We start from the raw sequence: 18,701 nt of genomic DNA on the forward strand, positions 1-18,701 counted from the left end.
AATGTGATTTATGTGACAATGACAATGATGCCCAAGATGATTCCTCAAGTGAGGGGAGTAAGCATGGTACTGCATCATTCCCTCCTTCGTCTACACGAGTCTTGCCCACTCAGGAGGCCCCTAGTACATCTAGCGCGCCAATACTCCTTACTATGCAACAATTAACGGCTGTAATGGATAATTCTGTCAAAAACATTTTAGCCAAAATGAACACTTATCAGCGTAAGCGCGATTGCTCTGTTTTAGATACTGAAGAGCATGACGACGCTGATAATGATATTTCTGAAGGGCCCCTAACCCAGTCTGATGGGGCCAGGGAGGTTTTGTCTGAGGGAGAAATTACTGATTCAGGGAACATTTCTCAACAAGCTGAACCTGATGTGATTGCATTTAAATTTAAGTTGGAACATCTCCGCATTCTGCTTAAGGAGGTATTATCCACTCTGGATGATTGTGACAAGTTGGTCATCCCAGAGAAACTATGTAAAATGAACAAGTTCCTAGAGGTGCCGGGGCTCCCAGAAGCTTTTCCTATACCCAAGCGGGTGGCGGACATTGTTAATAAAGAATGGGAAAGGCCCGGTATTCCTTTCGTCCCTCCCCCCATATTTAAAAAATTGTTTCCTATGGTCGACCCCAGAAAGGACTTATGGCAGACAGTCCCCAAGGTCGAGGGAGCGGTTTCCACTTTAAACAAACGCACCACTATACCCATAGAGGATAGTTGTGCTTTCAAAGATCCTATGGATAAAAAATTAGAAGGTTTGCTTAAGAAAATGTTTGTTCAGCAGGGTTACCTTCTACAACCAATTTCATGCATTGTCCCTGTCACTACAGCCGCATGTTTCTGGTTCGACGAGCTGATAAAGGCGGTCGATAGTGATTCTCCTCCTTATGAGGAGATTATGGACAGAATCAATGCTCTCAAATTGGCTAATTCTTTCACCCTAGACGCCACTTTGCAATTGGCTAGGTTAGCGGCTAAGAATTCAGGGTTTGCTATTGTGGCGCGCAGAGCGCTTTGGTTGAAATCTTGGTCGGCTGATGCGTCTTCCAAGAACAAGCTACTTAACATTCCTTTCAAGGGGAAAACGCTGTTTGGCCCTGACTTGAAAGAGATTATCTCTGATATCACTGGGGGTAAGGGCCACGCCCTTCCTCAGGATCGGCCTTTCAAGGCAAAAAATAAACCTAATTTTCGTCCCTTTCGTAGAAACGGACCAACCCAAAGTGCTACGTCCTCTAAGCAAGAGGGTAATACTTCTCAAGCCAAGCCAGCTTGGAGACCAATGCAAGGCTGGAACAAGGGAATGCAGGCCAAGAAACCTGCCACTGCTACCAAGACAGCATGAAATGTTGGCCCCCGATCCGGGACCGGATCTGGTGGGGGGCAGACTCTCTCTCTTCGCTCAGGCTTGGGCAAGAGATGTTCTGGATCCTTGGGCGCTAGAAATAGTCTCCCAAGGTTATCTTCTGGAATTCAAGGGACTTCCCCCAAGGGGGAGGTTCCACAGGTCTCAGTTGTCTTCAGACCACATAAAAAGACAGGCATTCTTACATTGTGTAGAAGACCTGTTAAAAATGGGAGTGATTCATCCTGTTCCATTAAGAGAACAAGGGATGGGGTTCTACTCCAATCTGTTCATAGTTCCCAAAAAAGAGGGAACGTTCAGACCAATCTTGGATCTCAAGATCTTAAACAAGTTTCTCAAGGTTCCATCGTTCAAGATGGAAACCATTCGAACTATTCTTCCTTCCATCCAGGAAGGTCAATTCATGACCACGGTGGATTTAAAGGATGCGTATCTACATATTCCTATCCACAAGGAACATCATCGGTTCCTAAGGTTCGCATTCCTGGACAAACATTACCAGTTCGTGGCGCTTCCTTTCGGATTAGCCACTGCTCCAAGGGTTTTCACAAAGGTACTAGGGTCCCTTCTAGCTGTGCTAAGACCAAGGGGCATTGCTGCAGTACCTTACTTGGACGACATTCTGATTCAAGCGTCGTCCCTTCCTCAAGCAAAGGCTCACACGGACATTGTCCTGGCCTTTCTCAGATCTCACGGATGGAAAGTGAACGTGGAAAAGAGTTCTCTATCTCCGTCAACAAGGGTTCCCTTCTTGGGAACAATAATAGACTCCTTAGAAATGAGGATTTTCCTGACAGAGGCCAGAAAAACAAAACTTCTAGACTCTTGTCGGATACTTCATTCCGTTCCTCTTCCTTCCATAGCTCAGTGCATGGAAGTGATCGGGTTGATGGTAGCGGCAATGGACATAGTTCCTTTTGCGCGCATTCATCTAAGACCATTACAACTGTGCATGCTCAGTCAGTGGAATGGGGACTATACAGACTTGTCTCCGAAGATACAAGTAAATCAGAGGACCAGAGACTCACTCCGTTGGTGGCTGTCCCTGGACAACCTGTCACAAGGGATGACATTCCGCAGACCAGAGTGGGTCATTGTCACGACCGACGCCAGTCTGATGGGCTGGGGCGCGGTCTGGGGATCCCTGAAAGCTCAGGGTCTTTGGTCTCGGGAAGAATCTCTTCTACCGATAAATATTCTGGAACTGAGAGCGATATTCAATGCTCTCAAGGCTTGGCCTCAGCTAGCGAGGGCCAAGTTCATACGGTTTCAATCAGACAACATGACAACTGTTGCGTACATCAACCATCAGGGGGGAACAAGGAGTTCCCTAGCGATGGAAGAAGTGACCAAAATCATTCTATGGGCGGAGTCTCACTCCTGCCACCTGTCTGCTATCCACATCCCAGGAGTGGAAAATTGGGAAGCGGATTTTCTGAGTCGTCAGACATTGCATCCGGGGGAGTGGGAACTCCATCCGGAAATCTTTGCCCAAGTCACTCAGCTGTGGGGCATTCCAGACATGGATCTGATGGCCTCTCGTCAGAACTTCAAAGTTCCTTGCTACGGGTCCAGATCCAGGGATCCCAAGGCGGCTCTAGTGGATGCACTAGTAGCACCTTGGACCTTCAAACTAGCTTATGTGTTCCCGCCGTTTCCTCTCATCCCCAGGCTGGTAGCCAGGATCAATCAGGAGAGGGCGTCGGTGATCTTGATAGCTCCTGCGTGGCCACGCAGGACTTGGTATGCAGATCTGGTGAATAGGTCATCGGCTCCACCTTGGAAGCTACCTTTGAGACGAGACCTTCTTGTTCAGGGTCCGTTCGAACATCCGAATCTGGTTTCACTCCAGCTGACTGCTTGGAGATTGAACGCTTGATCTTATCGAAGCGAGGGTTCTCAGATTCTGTTATCGATACTCTTGTTCAGGCCAGAAAGCCTGTAACTAGAAAGATTTACCACAAAATTTGGAAAAAATATATCTGTTGGTGTGAATCTAAAGGATTCCCTTGGGACAAGGTTAAGATTCCTAGGATTCTATCCTTCCTTCAAGAAGGATTGGAAAAAGGATTATCTGCAAGTTCCCTGAAGGGACAGATTTCTGCCTTGTCTGTGTTACTTCACAAAAAGCTGGCAGCTGTGCCAGATGTTCAAGCCTTTGTTCAGGCTCTGGTTAGAATTAAGCCTGTTTACAAACCTTTGACTCCTCCTTGGAGTCTCAATTTGGTTCTTTCAGTTCTTCAGGGGGTTCCGTTTGAACCCTTACATTCCGTTGATATTAAGTTATTATCTTGGAAAGTTTTGTTTTTAGTTGCAATTTCTTCTGCTAGAAGAGTTTCAGAATTATCTGCTCTGCAGTGTTCTCCTCCTTATCTGGTGTTCCATGCAGATAAGGTGGTTTTACGTACTAAACCTGGTTTTCTTCCAAAAGTTGTTTCTAACAAAAACATTAACCAGGAGATTATCGTACCTTCTCTGTGTCCGAAGCCAGTTTCAAAGAAGGAACGATTGTTGCACAATTTGGATGTTGTTCGCGCTCTAAAATTCTATTTAGATGCTACAAAGGATTTTAGACAAACATCTTCCTTGTTTGTTGTTTATTCCGGTAAAAGGAGAGGTCAAAAAGCAACTTCTACCTCTCTTTCTTTTTGGATTAAAAGCATCATCAGATTGGCTTACGAGACTGCCGGACGGCAGCCTCCCGAAAGAATCACAGCTCATTCCACTAGGGCTGTGGCTTCCACATGGGCCTTCAAGAACGAGGCTTCTGTTGATCAGATATGTAGGGCAGCGACTTGGTCTTCACTGCACACTTTTACCAAATTTTACAAGTTTGATACTTTTGCTTCTTCTGAGGCTATTTTTGGGAGAAAGGTTTTGCAAGCCGTGGTGCCTTCCATTTAGGTGACCTGATTTGCTCCCTCCCTTCATCCGTGTCCTAAAGCTTTGGTATTGGTTCCCACAAGTAAGGATGACGCCGTGGACCGGACACGCCTATGTTGGAGAAAACAGAATTTATGTTTACCTGATAAATTACTTTCTCCAACGGTGTGTCCGGTCCACGGCCCGCCCTGGTTTTTTTAATCAGGTCTGATAATTTATTTTCTTAACTACAGTCACCACGGTACCATATGGTTTCTCCTATGCAAATATTCCTCCTTAACGTCGGTCGAATGACTGGGGTAGGCGGAGCCTAGGAGGGATCATGTGACCAGCTTTGCTGGGCTCTTTGCCATTTCCTGTTGGGGAAGAGAATATCCCACAAGTAAGGATGACGCCGTGGACCGGACACACCGTTGGAGAAAGTAATTTATCAGGTAAACATAAATTCTGTTTTCTCTTGTGGTGTATCCAGTCCACTGCCCGCCCTGTCATTTTAAGGCAGGTAATTTTTAAATTTAAACTACAGTAACCACTGCACCCTATGGTTCCTCCTTTCTCTGCTTGTTTTCGGTCGAATGACTGGCTATGACAGTTAGGGGAGGAGCTATATTGCAGCTCTGCTGTGGGTTTCCTCTTGCAACTTCCTGTTGGGAATGAGAATATCCCACAAGTAATGGATGATCCGTGGACTGGATACACCACAAGAGAAATAAATTTATCAGGTAAGCGTAAATTGTGTTTTTTTACCTCAGGATAAAAGATCTAAGGGTAAATCTAAAGCTTCTAATGGTTTTCGTTCTTTTTGACAGAATAAGGAACAGAAAGCCAATCCTTCCCCCATAGAATCTGATCCCAGTTGGAAACCTTCAAGTTGGAATAAATCCAATCCTTTTAAGAAACAAAAGCCAGCCCCCAAGTAAGCATGAAGGTGCGGCCCTCATTCCAGCTCAGCTGGTGGGGGGCAGATTAACATTTTTCCCATACATTTGGGCAGATTCTGTCCAAAATCAATGGATTCAGAGTATTGTCTCTCAAAGGGTATCGAATAGGTTTCAGCGTTAGACCTCCTGTGAGAAGATTTTTTTCTCTCACACGTTCCAGCACATCCAGTATAGGATCAGGCTTTTCTGAAGTGTGTTTCAGATCTAGAGCTTTCAGGGGTAATCATACCTGTTCCGTTTCAGGAAAAGGGTCTGGGGTTTTATTCAAATCTATTTATAGTCCCAAAAAAAGAAAATTCATTCAGGCCAGTTCTGGATCTGAAAATTTTTAATTGTTTTGTAAGAGTGCCAACTTTCAAAATGGTGACTATAAGGACTATTCTGCCTTTTGTTCAGCAAGGGCATTATATGTCCACAATAGACTTACAGGATGCATATCTTCATATTCCGATTCATCCAGACCACTATCGGTTTCTGAGACTCTCTTTTCTAGACAAGCATTACCAATTTTTCGCTTTTCCATTTGGCCTAGCGACCGCTCCAAGAATTTGTTTAAAGGTTCTTGGTGCCCTACTTTCTGTAATCAGAGAACAGGGTATTGCGGTGTTTCCTTATTTAGACGATATCTTGGTACTAGCTCAGTCTTTACATTCTGCCAAATCTCACATGAATCAACTAGTGTTGTTTCTTCAGACATGTTTGGAGGATCAATTTTTACTAAAAAGTTCCTTGATTCCTCATACAAGGGTCACCTTTTTAGGTTTCCAGATGGATTCAGTGTCCATGACACTCTTAACAGACAATAGACGAATAAAATTGGTTTCAGCTTGTCGAAACCTTCAGTCTCAATCATTCCCTTCAGTGGCTATGTGCATGGAAGTTTTAGGTCTCATAAATGCAGCATCGGACGCGATCCCCTTTGCTCGTTTTCATATGAGACCTCTTCAGCTTTGTATGCTGAATCAATGGTGCAGTGATTATACAAGGATATCACTCAGAGAGAAGAATCAGAACTCTGAAGCAGGTCAGGAATTTGAGATTGAGGGGAAGACACTTGCATTTTCACATCCATAAATGTAGATAAATCCCCAGATTTGCGCTTACACTTACTTGGCTTGGGGAAAGCCGCCAAATACTCTGCCATTGCTTTATGTAGGGTACTTTTAAATTCAGGGAGTAAAATCAGTAGTTTCTTCCTGAGTAACCTATACTGGAGCAGGACACAGGGCCTTTGAAGGCAATAATAGGTTGCGGCTGATTTGCATACATAAGGTGAGGTACACAATTATAACACAACTAATTAACCTTAAACAATGAAACAGTTTTGCAAAGAATACACAAAGTCAGGGGTGGACAATTCATTTTTCCAAGGGGCCACATGAGAAACTTGGACGGTAGTGGAGGGCCGAACCAATAGGCTGAACTTAAGTCTATTCAATATTTTATCGCTTTTTAAAAAGCAGTAAATTATATGATTTTGATTAGCTAAATACATGTTACTATAACTATAGGGTTATGAAAATGGGGAATAGGTCAAATATAGCAGTAGCAAAATAGTAGAAACACCAATGATTATCACTGTCACTATTTCATTTTATTTTTAACATAACATACTTTTAACCTTCACAAAAACATGAAAATGTTTTTGTAGTATGGTAAATACCAGCAATTAAGTAACTTTATACAAAAAAAAGTGCTTTTGATGTTTTCAGAGCATTTTTCTTGTTCAGTGAGAAAAATCTAGTCTGTCTTGGGCTTGAACAAGTACACTGAAGTCTGGTTGAATATCTGAGGTGAATATGTGAAGGACAACTGACAGGTGATCATCAGTGAGAGAGGATCTGTATCTGGATTTGTTGAACTTCATCACTGATATATTTTGTTCACATATGTAGGTAGATCCAAAGAGAACAAACATCTTCTAAGCACGTCTCCTTATGTGTTGAAAGTTCTCCTCTTTTTAGAGAAGAGTACAAATCCAGCAGTCATACTGACTTAAAGTGCTCTGCCAGTAGTGTATCAGACTGCAGGTCAATGAGTTTGAGCTGAACATCGCTAGGTGTATTATCCACACTGCGGGTAAAGGGAGAAGAAATCATGTGCATCAGCTGTTTTGAAGTCTTGAAATCACCTTGAAAACTCACCAAGCAGTGCTCCTAACATGGATGAGTACCTGCGGAGGTGATCAGCTGATGTTCTAGATTCCTTTAGTTTTGGCAAGTGGGTGAGAATGTTGTCCTCCATTTGGCTTGAAAGAAACTGCAACTTTCTCATGAAAGCCTTCCCCAAGCTGTACATTTCATGTACAAAAAGGCCCCCCTTGCATTGCAGTTTGGTATTTAGTTCATTCATTAGTGCAGTCACATCAACAGCAAATCCAAAATCTGCCATACAGTCTGCATCTGAGAGCTCTGGGGTGACATTCTCTCTCTTCTCACAGAACTCTTGAATCTCTGCTCTCCGTTCCCATTCTCCTTTTAAGCACTTTGCCCAGGCTGAGCCATCTGACAGCGGTGTGGTAGCCTATGTCACAATGTTCAGACTCATGCTCCTCCAAAAGTGCAACAAACTGTCTGTGATTCAATGCTCTTGCTCTGATGAAGTTAACTATTTTAGTTACAATATCAATAACATGGTTAATTTTTAGCATTGACTTAAACACCACCCCCTGATGTATAATACAATGTAAAAATACCAATTTCTGTTCATGGTTAATTTCAGTCACTTTATGCTGCATCCGCTTTAAAAGTCCGCCATTTTTCCCTGTCAGATTTGTTCAACCTCCGTGAACAAATCACTCCCTGTTGTCATCCCTTTCATTGACTACATTGCTGCCAGCTGTTCCTTAATCTTAAAGTCCTTCGTTATCCCACATACAAAGATGAGTAATTGGACTGTGTCGCAGACATCGCAGCTCTCATCCAAAGCCAAGGAAATGAAACCAAAATGATCTACTTTGTTTTACAGCTGATGCTCAAGATTTCCTGCAATGTCCTCGATCCTTCTTATTACAGTTCGTCTGGATAGGGGCACTTTCTCAAATACCTCCTTTTTTTTTTTTTTACTCTGGGCATATTAATGCTGCAGAGTCCACCAAAACACTCTTTGATAAACTGCCCATCAGAAAATGGCTGCTCCATTCCTGCATGTGTGAAGCTTGGTAAAAAAAATCCTTGTTGGTTTTGCTGCTTTGTTAGCAAAGCATTAGATGCCCGTGCCCTCTCAGCATCAGTCCCATTCTTGTATTTCTCTGCGAGTTTAGTCACGTAGTGGCGACTCAAATTGCATTCCTTAAACACCGCGATCTGTACTCCAAAAACTAAACACACAGCTTTAACTTTGACTTCAGTAAAAAAAATACTTAAGTCCATGTCTTTCTGTATCAAATCTTTCTTTTTTTTAATGTGAGTTGACATTTTTGAGGGCTAACCGCTAACTCAGAATCTCTTGTAGACACATGTAAATTGAAAAAAAAAATAGCAATCACTTTCAAAATAAGGGCAGCCAAAGGGCCGGATGTGGCCCATGGGTCACTCAATGCCCAGGTCTGCACAAGATATTACAATGAGGTATGATTTAGTAGATCTATCTTCCAATGAGCCGGACATAGTTACAGGGGGGACATGCATGATAATGTCCATGAAAACAAAACTCTATAAATATAACAATAGTATACATCACGCACAATGTTAAAAGCAATGTGGTAGAGAGCCCTCTACACTAACCAAATAAACACCTCTGACTCTAAAACAGAAAAGCAGACTGAGGGAAGTCACAGACTCAGACCCCCAATGATCTTAAAATCACCCTCCCCCAGCAGCATCAGTGTGGTTTCTCACCCCCTCCAGTGACCGGAGTACACAACAGCCCCCCAAAACAGTAGAAAAAACGAGTAGAGATTAAAATCTTATTTTTAGCTTTGGAGACGGCAGCATAGAGACCCAAGCAAAGAGCGCCAAACTGAGGGGAAGGGGCTACCACCTGCAGCACTCCCGGTGCCTCAGAGGACAAAAATAGTGAAAGTTTCCATAATGCAATCAAAATAATTTAACATACCACCAAATGAGTCCTAGTCTCTAGCTGAGGCCAACCTCATGTTGCCGGAGACAACCGCTGACTGCTGTGAGCAGTCAGATGTTTTCTTAAAGGGCCAGATGCCAAATTTAAATTTTTATCCCAAAAGAGCTGCCAGAAGGTTAAAAGGGACACACAGATATTGTTGACAGATATTATTGTTTACATTTGGTTTCATCCCCTCTCCAGATTGTTCCATTTTACAGGTGCAAATATTCAAAAATCTAAACTATCCCGAAATCCAAAGCTTTTCCGATCCAAAGCAGTTTGGATAAAGGGTTTTCTACCTAAAGTTTATCACAAATGTTTTTACTACACGTTGTTTCATGTGTTTAATGTCCTTTTAATAATTGATATGCTTTTAATTTTTCTTTCAATATTATTTTTATTCAGTTTTATAATATTACAATAGCAAGAATACATAAGTAATCGAAAGGCTTTGGAATTAGCAATTGCACACAACAAATCTCTTAGCTGTACATTCAAAAGTCTCTCTTAGGATGCCTCGGGCTGACAATTCCTTCACATAAGAGCTTATGGTTTGGGAAGTTTAGAGTCTCTGAGATGGATAAATAGCGTATGCACTTTCCCAATTGGGTTTGGGATGAGGACATCCAGTGTTTCTAACTTTTCCAGTTTGGAGCGGATGTCCAGACTGATATGCTTTTAATTTTTAGGTATTCTAGCATTATTATACTTTAATAAAGCACCATGTTACTATGTTACCAACATATTACCTATTGCTGTGACATTCTGTATAAATGTATGTTTTTCACATTTGTCATTAGGCGCACCAAGATGTTGCACTGTCCTATTTAAGTTAATAAAGTTGGGTGCCACACACATCAAGCAATACAGTTTATATTCATAGCTACATAGTATTATGCTGAAGCCAAAAAAATACCTAATGTTTGAGAGTAAGGATCAGCCTTTTTCAGATTGTTGTGTATTTAGAAAAGTAATAGCTTAATAAATAAATTTAATTAAAATATTTTACTTTTTAAACAATAATAGATGTGGATCATGGATCCCTAGTTCATTCCGGGTCTTCTACCTGCAAGGAAGAAGAAAACAACAACAGATCTTCGACTGAGAAGTATTGTATTGCGAATGAATCAACCAAGCAAGGGGAAAGCATGGAAAATTCTGATAAGGGTTCCCAACCAGTTGCTTCTAATCCAGAAGAGACTGGTAACTATCATGTTAATAGGAATAAAACGAGGTGTTTGATAGCTTTGACTTTTGTTCAATATATCTTTGTCTATGTTTTATACCATCAGTAGATGAAAAATTGGAGAAGAAAGATGGGGACTCTGTTGACACGTCAGCTGCTGGGAAAAGCACACCAGGATCCAAGCGGATTGTGACAAGATTACGAAACCCAGACAGCAAGTTAAGTCTGCTGAAGAATCTTCAGGTTTCTGCTGCAATCCATGAAGCAAATAAGATTTTTAAGGAAGGCAGAGAGGTTTGTGTTTTACTTTGGCTGCCCAGGGAACCATCTGAGCTCAATGAAAATACTAACATATCATTTTGGTTTCTTTTAGTTGCAGCTCAGTATTTATTGGGTTAACTCGATCTCTGCCGCTTATCTTTGATAATTCATATTGGTTTCTGGGGCATTTAGACAATTACAAAATTTTCCAAGAAGCTAAGAAGCTGTTTCTGATGAAGGATTCAGTCAAAATTGAGGTTTGACTTAAGAATCTATAAATCATATTTGGTTATTGTATTTTAATATCTGCATGTTTTTTTCCCTGGAACTTGGATTTCCAGTTGTATTTTCCTGTCCACATTCCTTTACTGAATAATTATGGAAAATTTAATTTTTTTCTTGCTGGTTTTTTTTATTATCAATTCTTTTACAATATTTTTTTTTGGTCATTTAAAATTCCATTCACCCACCTAGTGTACTGCTATCTCATTAAACTTTCTAAATATCAGGCTATTTAATATTATACTTTATGATTAAAAAATAAACAAAAAATGTTCATAAAAAAGACTAACTTAAAAAATTACTCAAACATAAATTTGGGATATTAGAAAATAAATTATTTCTCCAACATAGGTGTGTCCGGTCCACGGCGTCATCCTTACTTGTGGGATATTCTCCTCCCCAACAGGAAATGGCAAAGAGCCCAGCAAAGCTGGTCACATGATCCCTCCTAGGCTCCGCCTTCCCCAGTCATTCTCTTTGCCGTTGTACAGGCAACATCTCCACGGAGATGGCTTAGAGTTTTTTGGTGTTTAACTGTAGTTTTTATTATTCAATCAAGAGTTTGTTATTTTAAAATAGTGCTGGTATGTACTATTTACTCTGAAACAGAAAAGAGATGAAGATTTCTGTTTGTAAGAGGAAAATGATTTTAGCAACCGTTACTAAAATCGATGGCTGTTTCCACACAGGACTGTTGAGAGGAATTAACTTCAGTTGGGGGAAACAGTGAGCAGACTTTTGCTGCTTGAGGTATGACACATTTCTAACAAGACGATGTAATGCTGGAAGCTGTCATTTTCCCTATGGGATCCGGTAAGCCATTTTTATTACATAAGAAAAAAAAGGGCTTCACATGGGCTTTTAAGACTATAGACATTTTCTGGGCTAAAACGATTGATATATAAGCATATTTTTTACTTCATAGCTTTGAGGAATTATTTTATTCTTGGGAATTATGTAAAATAACCGGCAGGCACTGTATTGGACACCTTATTCTCTAGGGGCTTTCCCTAATCATAGGCAGAGCCTCATTTTCGCGCCTCTATTGCGCACTTGTTTTTGGGAAGCATGACATGCAGATGCATGTGTGAGGAGCTCTGATACATAGAAAAGACTTTCTGAAGGCGTCATTTGGTATCGTATTCCCCTTTGGGCTTGGTTGGGTCTCAGCAAAGCAGATACCAGGGACTGTAAAGGGGTTAAATATAAAAACGGCTCCGGTTCCGTTATTTTAAGGGTTAAAGCTTTCAAATTTGGTGTGCAATACTTTTAAGGCTTTAAGACACTGTGGTGAAATTTTGGTGAATTTTGAACAATTCCTTCATACTTTTTCACATTTGCAGTAATAAAGTGTGTTCAGCTTAAAATTTAAAGTGACAGTAACGGTTTTATTTTAAAACGTTTTTTGTACTTTGTTATCAAGTTTATGCCTGTTTAACATGTCTGAACTACCAGATAGACTGTGTTCTGTATGTGGGGAAGCCAAGGTTCCTTCTCATTTAAATAGATGTGATTTATGTGACACAAAATTTAGAGAAAATGATGCCCAAGATGATTCCTCAAGTGAGGGGAGTAAGCATGGTACTGCATCATCCCCTCCTTCGTCTACACCAGTCTTGCCCACACAGGAGGCCCCTAGTACATCTAGTGCGCCAATACTCCTTACTATGCAACAATTAACGGCTGTAATGGATAATTCTATCAAAAACATTTTAGCCAAAATGCCCACTTATCAGCGAAAGCGCGACTGCTCTGTTTTAGAAAATACTGAAGAGCATGAGGACGCTGATGATATTGGTTCTGAAGTGCCCCTACACCAGTCTGAGGGGGCCAGGGAGGTTTTGTCTGAGGGAGAAATTTCAGATTCAGGGAAAATTTCTCAACAAGCTGAACCTGATGTGATTACATTTAAATTTAAATTGGAACATCTCCGCGCCCTGCTGAAGGAGGTGTTATCTACTCTGGATGATTGTGAGAATTTGGTCATTCCAGAGAAATTATGTAAAATGGACAAGTTCCTAGAGGTCCCGGGGCCCCCCGAAGCTTTTCCTATACCCAAGCGGGTGGCGGACATTGTAAATAAAGAATGGGAAAGGCCCGACATACCTTTCGTCCCTCCCCCTATATTTAAGAAATTGTTTCCTATGGTCGACCCCAGAAAGGACTTATGGCAGACAGTCCCCAAGGTCGAGGGGGCGGTTTCTACTCTAAACAAACGCACCACTATACCCATAGAAGATAGTTGTGCTTTCAAAGATCCTATGGATAAAAAATTAGAGGGTTTGCTTAAAAAGATGTTTGTTCAGCAAGGTTACCTTCTACAACCAATTTCATGCATTGTTCCTGTCACTACAGCAGCGTGTTTCTGGTTCGATGAACTAGAAAAGGCGCTCAATAAAGATTCTTCTTATGAGGAGATTTTGGACAGAATTCATGCTCTCAAATTGGCTAACTCTTTCACCCTAGACGCCACTTTGCAATTGGCTAGATTAGCGGCGAAAAATTCTGGGTTTGCTATTGTGGCGCGCAGAGCGCTTTGGCTAAAATCTTGGTCAGCGGATGCGTCTTCCAAGAACAAATTGCTTAACATTCCTTTCAAGGGGAAAACGCTGTTTGGCCCTGACTTGAAAGAGATTATTTCTGATATCACTGGGGGCAAGGGCCACGCCCTTCCTCAGGATAGGTCTTTCAAGGCCAAAAATAAACCTAATTTTCGTCCCTTTCGCAGAAACGGACCAGCCCCAAGTGCTACGTCCTCTAAGCAAGAGGGTAATACTTCTCAAGCCAAGCCAGCCTGGAGGCCATTGCAAGGCTGGAACAAAGGTAAGCAGGCCAAGAAACCTGCCACTGCTACCAAGACAGCATGAGATGTTGGCCCCCGATCCGGGACCGAATCTGGTGGGGGGCAGACTCTCTCTCTTCGCCCAGGCTTGGGCAAGAGATGTTCTGGATCCTTGGGCGCTAGAAATAGTCTCCCAAGGTTATCTTCTGGAATTCAAGGGGCTTCCCCCAAGGGGGAGGTTCCACAGGTCTCAATTGTCTTCAGACCACATAAAAAAACAGGCATTCTTACATTGTGTAGAAGACCTGTTAAAAATGGGAGTGATTCATCCTGTTCCATTAGGAGAACAAGGGATGGGGTTCTACTCCAATCTGTTCGTAGTTCCCAAAAAAGAGGGAACATTCAGACCAATCTTAGATCTCAAGATCCTAAACAAGTTTCTCAAGGTTCCATCGTTCAAAATGGAAACCATTCGAACAATTCTTCCTTCCATCCAGGAAGGTCAATTCATGACCACGGTGGATTTAAAGGATGCGTATCTACATATTCCTATCCACAAGGAACATCATCGGTTCCTAAGGTTCGCATTTCTGGACAAGCATTACCAGTTTGTGGCACTTCCGTTCGGATTAGCCACTGCTCCAAGAATTTTCACAAAGGTACTAGGGTCCCTTCTAGCGGTGCTAAGACCAAGGGGCATTGCAGTAGTACCTTACTTGGACGACATACTGATTCAAGCGTCGTCCCTTCCACAAGCAAAGGCTCACACGGACATTGTCCTGGCCTTTCTCAGATCTCACGGGTGGAAAGTGAACGTAGAAAAAAGTTCTCTATCTCCGTCAACAAGGGTTCCCTTCTTGGGAACAATAATAGACTCCTTAGAAATGAGGATTTTTCTGACAGAGGCCAGAAAATCAAAACTTCTGAACTCTTGTCAAATACTTCATTCTGTTCCTCTTCCTTCCATAGCGCAGTGCATGGAAGTAATAGGTTTGATGGTAGCGGCAATGGACATAGTTCCTTTTGCACGAATTCATCTAAGACCATTACAACTGTGCATGCTCAGTCAGTGGAATGGGGACTATACAGACTTGTCTCCGACGATACAAGTAGATCAGAGGACCAGAGATTCACTCCGTTGGTGGCTGTCCCTGGACAACCTGTCACAGGGGATGAGCTTCCGCAGACCAGAGTGGGTCATTGTCACGACCGACGCCAGTCTGGTGGGCTGGGGCGCGGTCTGGGGACCCCTGAAAGCTCAGGGTCTTTGGTCTCGGGAAGAATCTCTTCTCCCGATAAATATTCTGGAACTGAGAGCGATATTCAATGCTCTCAAGGCTTGGCCTAAGCTAGCAAAGGCCAAATTCATACGGTTTCAATCAGACAACATGACGACTGTTGCGTACATCAACCATCAGGGGGGAACAAGGAGTTCCCTGGCGATGGAAGAAGTGACCAAAATCATTCAATGGGCGGAGACTCACTCCTGCCACTTGTCTGCAATCCACATCCCAGGAGTGGAAAATTGGGAAGCGGATTTTCTGAGTCGTCAGACATTTCATCCGGGGGAGTGGGAACTCCATCCGGAAATCTTTGCCCAAATTACTCAATTTTGGAGCATTCCAGACATGGATCTGATGGCCTCTCGTCAGAACATCAAGGTTCCTTGCTACGGGTCCAGATCCAGGGATCCCAAGGCGACTCTAGTAGATGCACTAGTAGCACCTTGGACCTTCAAACTAGCTTATGTATTCCCGCCGTTTCCTCTCATCCCCAGGCTGGTAGCCAGGATCAATCAGGAGAGGGCATCGGTGATCTTGATAGCTCCTGCGTGGCCACGCAGGACTTGGTATGCAGACCTGGTGAATATGTCATCGGCTCCACCATGGAAGCTACCTTTGAGACGAGACCTTCTTGTTCAAGGTCCGTTCGAACATCCGAATCTGGTCTCACTCCAACTGACTGCTTGGAGATTGAACGCTTGATCTTATCAAAGCGAGGGTTCTCAGATTCTGTCATTGATACTCTTGTTCAGGCCAGAAAGCCTGTAACTAGAAAAATCCAGCACAAAATATGGAAAAAATATATCTGTTGGTGTGAATCTAAAGGATTCCCTTGGGACAAGATAAAAATTCCTAAGATTCTATCCTTTCTTCAAGAAGGTTTGGAGAAAGGATTATCTGCAAGTTCTTTGAAGGGACAGATTTCTGCCTTGTCTGTGTTACTTCACAAAAAGCTGGCAGCTGTGCCAGATGTTCAAGCCTTTGTTCAGGCTCTGGTTAGAATCAAGCCTGTTTACAAACCTTTGACTCCTCCTTGGAGTCTCAATTTAGTTCTTTCAGTTCTTCAGGGGGTTCCGCTTGAACCCTTACATTCCGTTGATATTAAGTTATTATCTTGGAAAGTTTTGTTTTTGGTTGCAATTTCTTCTGCTAGAAGAGTTTCAGAATTATCTGCTCTGCAGTGTTCTCCTCCTTATCTGGTGTTCCATGCAGATAAGGTGGTTTTGCGTACTAAACCTGGTTTTCTTCCGAAAGTTGTTTCTAACAAAAACATTAACCAGGAGATAGTCGTGCCTTCTTTGTGTCCGAATCCAGTTTCAAAGAAGGAACGTTTGTTGCACAATTTGGATGTAGTTCGTGCTCTAAAATTCTATTTAGATGCTACAAAGGATTTTAGACAAACATCTTCCTTGTTTGTTGTTTATTCTGGTAAAAGGAGAGGTCAAAAAGCAACTTCTACCTCTCTCTCTTTTTGGCTTAAAAGCATCATCAGATTGGCTTACGAGACTGCCGGACGGCAGCCTCCTGAAAGAATCACAGCTCATTCCACTAGGGCTGTGGCTTCCACATGGGCCTTCAAGAACGAGGCTTCTGTTGATCAGATATGTAAGGCAGCGACTTGGTCTTCACTGCACACTTTTACTAAATTTTACAAATTTGATACTTTTGCTTCTTCTGAGGCTATTTTTGGGAGAAAGGTTTTGCAAGCCGTGGTGCCTTCCATCTAGGTGACCTGATTTGCTCCCTCCCTTCATCCGTGTCCTAAAGCTTTGGTATTGGTTCCCACAAGTAAGGATGACGCCGTGGACCGGACACACCTATGTTGGAGAAAACAGAATTTATGTTTACCTGATAAATTACTTTCTCCAACGGTGTGTCCGGTCCACGGCCCGCCCTGGTTTTTTAATCAGGTCTGATAATTTATTTTCTTTAACTACAGTCACCACGGTATCATATGATTTCTCCTATGCAAATATTCCTCCTTTACGTCGGTCGAATGACTGGGGAAGGCGGAGCCTAGGAGGGATCATGTGACCAGCTTTGCTGGGCTCTTTGCCATTTCCTGTTGGGGAGGAGAATATCCCACAAGTAAGGATGACGCCGTGGACCGGACACACCGTTGGAGAAAGTAATTTATCAGGTAAACATAAATTCTGTTTTTATTTCAATTGTTGTTTACAATGTGTTTTATGTGTTTTTCTTTGTTAATATTTGTAAGTAATTGGCAAAACTCATCAGATACTTTAAATCATCAAATTTCCAAATAACACACCCCAGTGGTTTTGAGAAGTTTTGTTTATTTATTGGAGCTCATAAAATCAACCAGTGTGGCAGCAGTAGGAAATAGCAGTAGGAAATAGCATACCCTACCTCTGATCACACCATTTTAAAAAAAAAATATTTATTTATAGTTTGTTTCTAAGTCTTGATAAACTTAGAAAAATTGGTTCTGCAGCCGTATTAATGTTTAAAAAAAAATCAGTTTTGTGCTTTTATTAATTTAGTTTTTTATGTACTTACAGGTTTTAGTGGTTAACTCTCAAGGGGAGATATCCCGGCAAAGTACTAGAAAGGAAGTGGTTATGAAGGGCAGTTTAAAGAATTTTTTTAAGCTGGGACAAGAGGGAAAGTATCGTGTTTACCACAATCAATACTCAACCAACTCATTTGCACTTAACAAGCACCAGCACAGAGAGGACCACGATAAAAGGAGACACCTTTCCCATAAGTTTTGCTTGTCTCCTACTGCAGAGTTTAAATGGAATGGATCTGTTCATGGCTCAAAAGTATTGACTGTATCCACCCTAAGACTCACCATCATACAGCTAGAGAACAATATCCTTTCATCATTTCTTCATCCCAACTGGTGTTCACACAGGTAATTTTATTGTTGTTTTGATAAATAAAACATCATATTATTGTACTGCAGAATATTAATTTGCTTGTGTTAGTTTTTAGAATTGCATTTACTATGGTCACTGCCTGCAGTCTAACCAAAAAGGTTTTGGCTGTAGAGGTTTATAGTTGCGTAGTAGACAGGGTGGATTTTATTTAAATCATTATTTAAAGGACCAGTAAGGTCCCATTAGATCATTACTCTCCAACAAAAGATACCAAGAGAATGAAGCAAATTTGATAATGAAATAAATTTGAAAATAGTGTGCTCTATCTGGAACACAAGTTTTCTTTTATGATTATGTCCTTTTAAGGTCTAATTTCTAAACTCTGTTTATTATAATATTTTCCTGTGAATAAGGATCATGTTATTTCTGCAGACACAAATTCACAGTTTTGAGAACTACAAAACCAATAATATGTCTTCAAGATAGACAAATAGCACAAAATAATCTTTCAGAAACCTCTGGGAAAGCATTACATTGTGAATGGATTAATGGAATTAATGTAGCAAAAAATAAATAAACATTACAGTCATGAATATACAGCATCTTGCTATATAATTAAAACCAAATCTATATTTCAGGATTAATAACCTTTAAATGCAATGTATCATAAATAGAATCAATCTTTAGATAGATTTCTTTCATGTAATTGGGAAGAGTCCATGAGCTAGTGACGTATGGGATATACAATCCTACCAGGAGGGGCAAAGTTTCACAAACCTCAAAATGCCTATAAATACTCCCTCAC

The 18,701-nt window shown here is 41.6% G+C and overlaps 1 protein-coding gene across 1 annotated transcript in view; it reads left to right on the forward strand.

Moving 5' to 3' along the window:
- The window catches only part of BPTF (bromodomain PHD finger transcription factor), a 923,754-nt gene that overhangs the window by 247,705 nt on the left and 657,348 nt on the right, over positions 1-18,701 (forward strand). Inside the window, exons 6-8 of the mRNA XM_053721515.1 lie at positions 10,286-10,462; positions 10,552-10,739; positions 17,576-17,931. Of these exons, the coding sequence (XP_053577490.1) occupies positions 10,286-10,462; positions 10,552-10,739; positions 17,576-17,931 (721 nt within the window). The remainder of the gene's footprint in view (positions 1-10,285; positions 10,463-10,551; positions 10,740-17,575; positions 17,932-18,701) is intronic.

This window comes from Bombina bombina, chromosome 1 (assembly GCF_027579735.1).
Source record: "Bombina bombina isolate aBomBom1 chromosome 1, aBomBom1.pri, whole genome shotgun sequence".
NCBI lineage: Eukaryota > Metazoa > Chordata > Amphibia > Anura > Bombinatoridae > Bombina > Bombina bombina.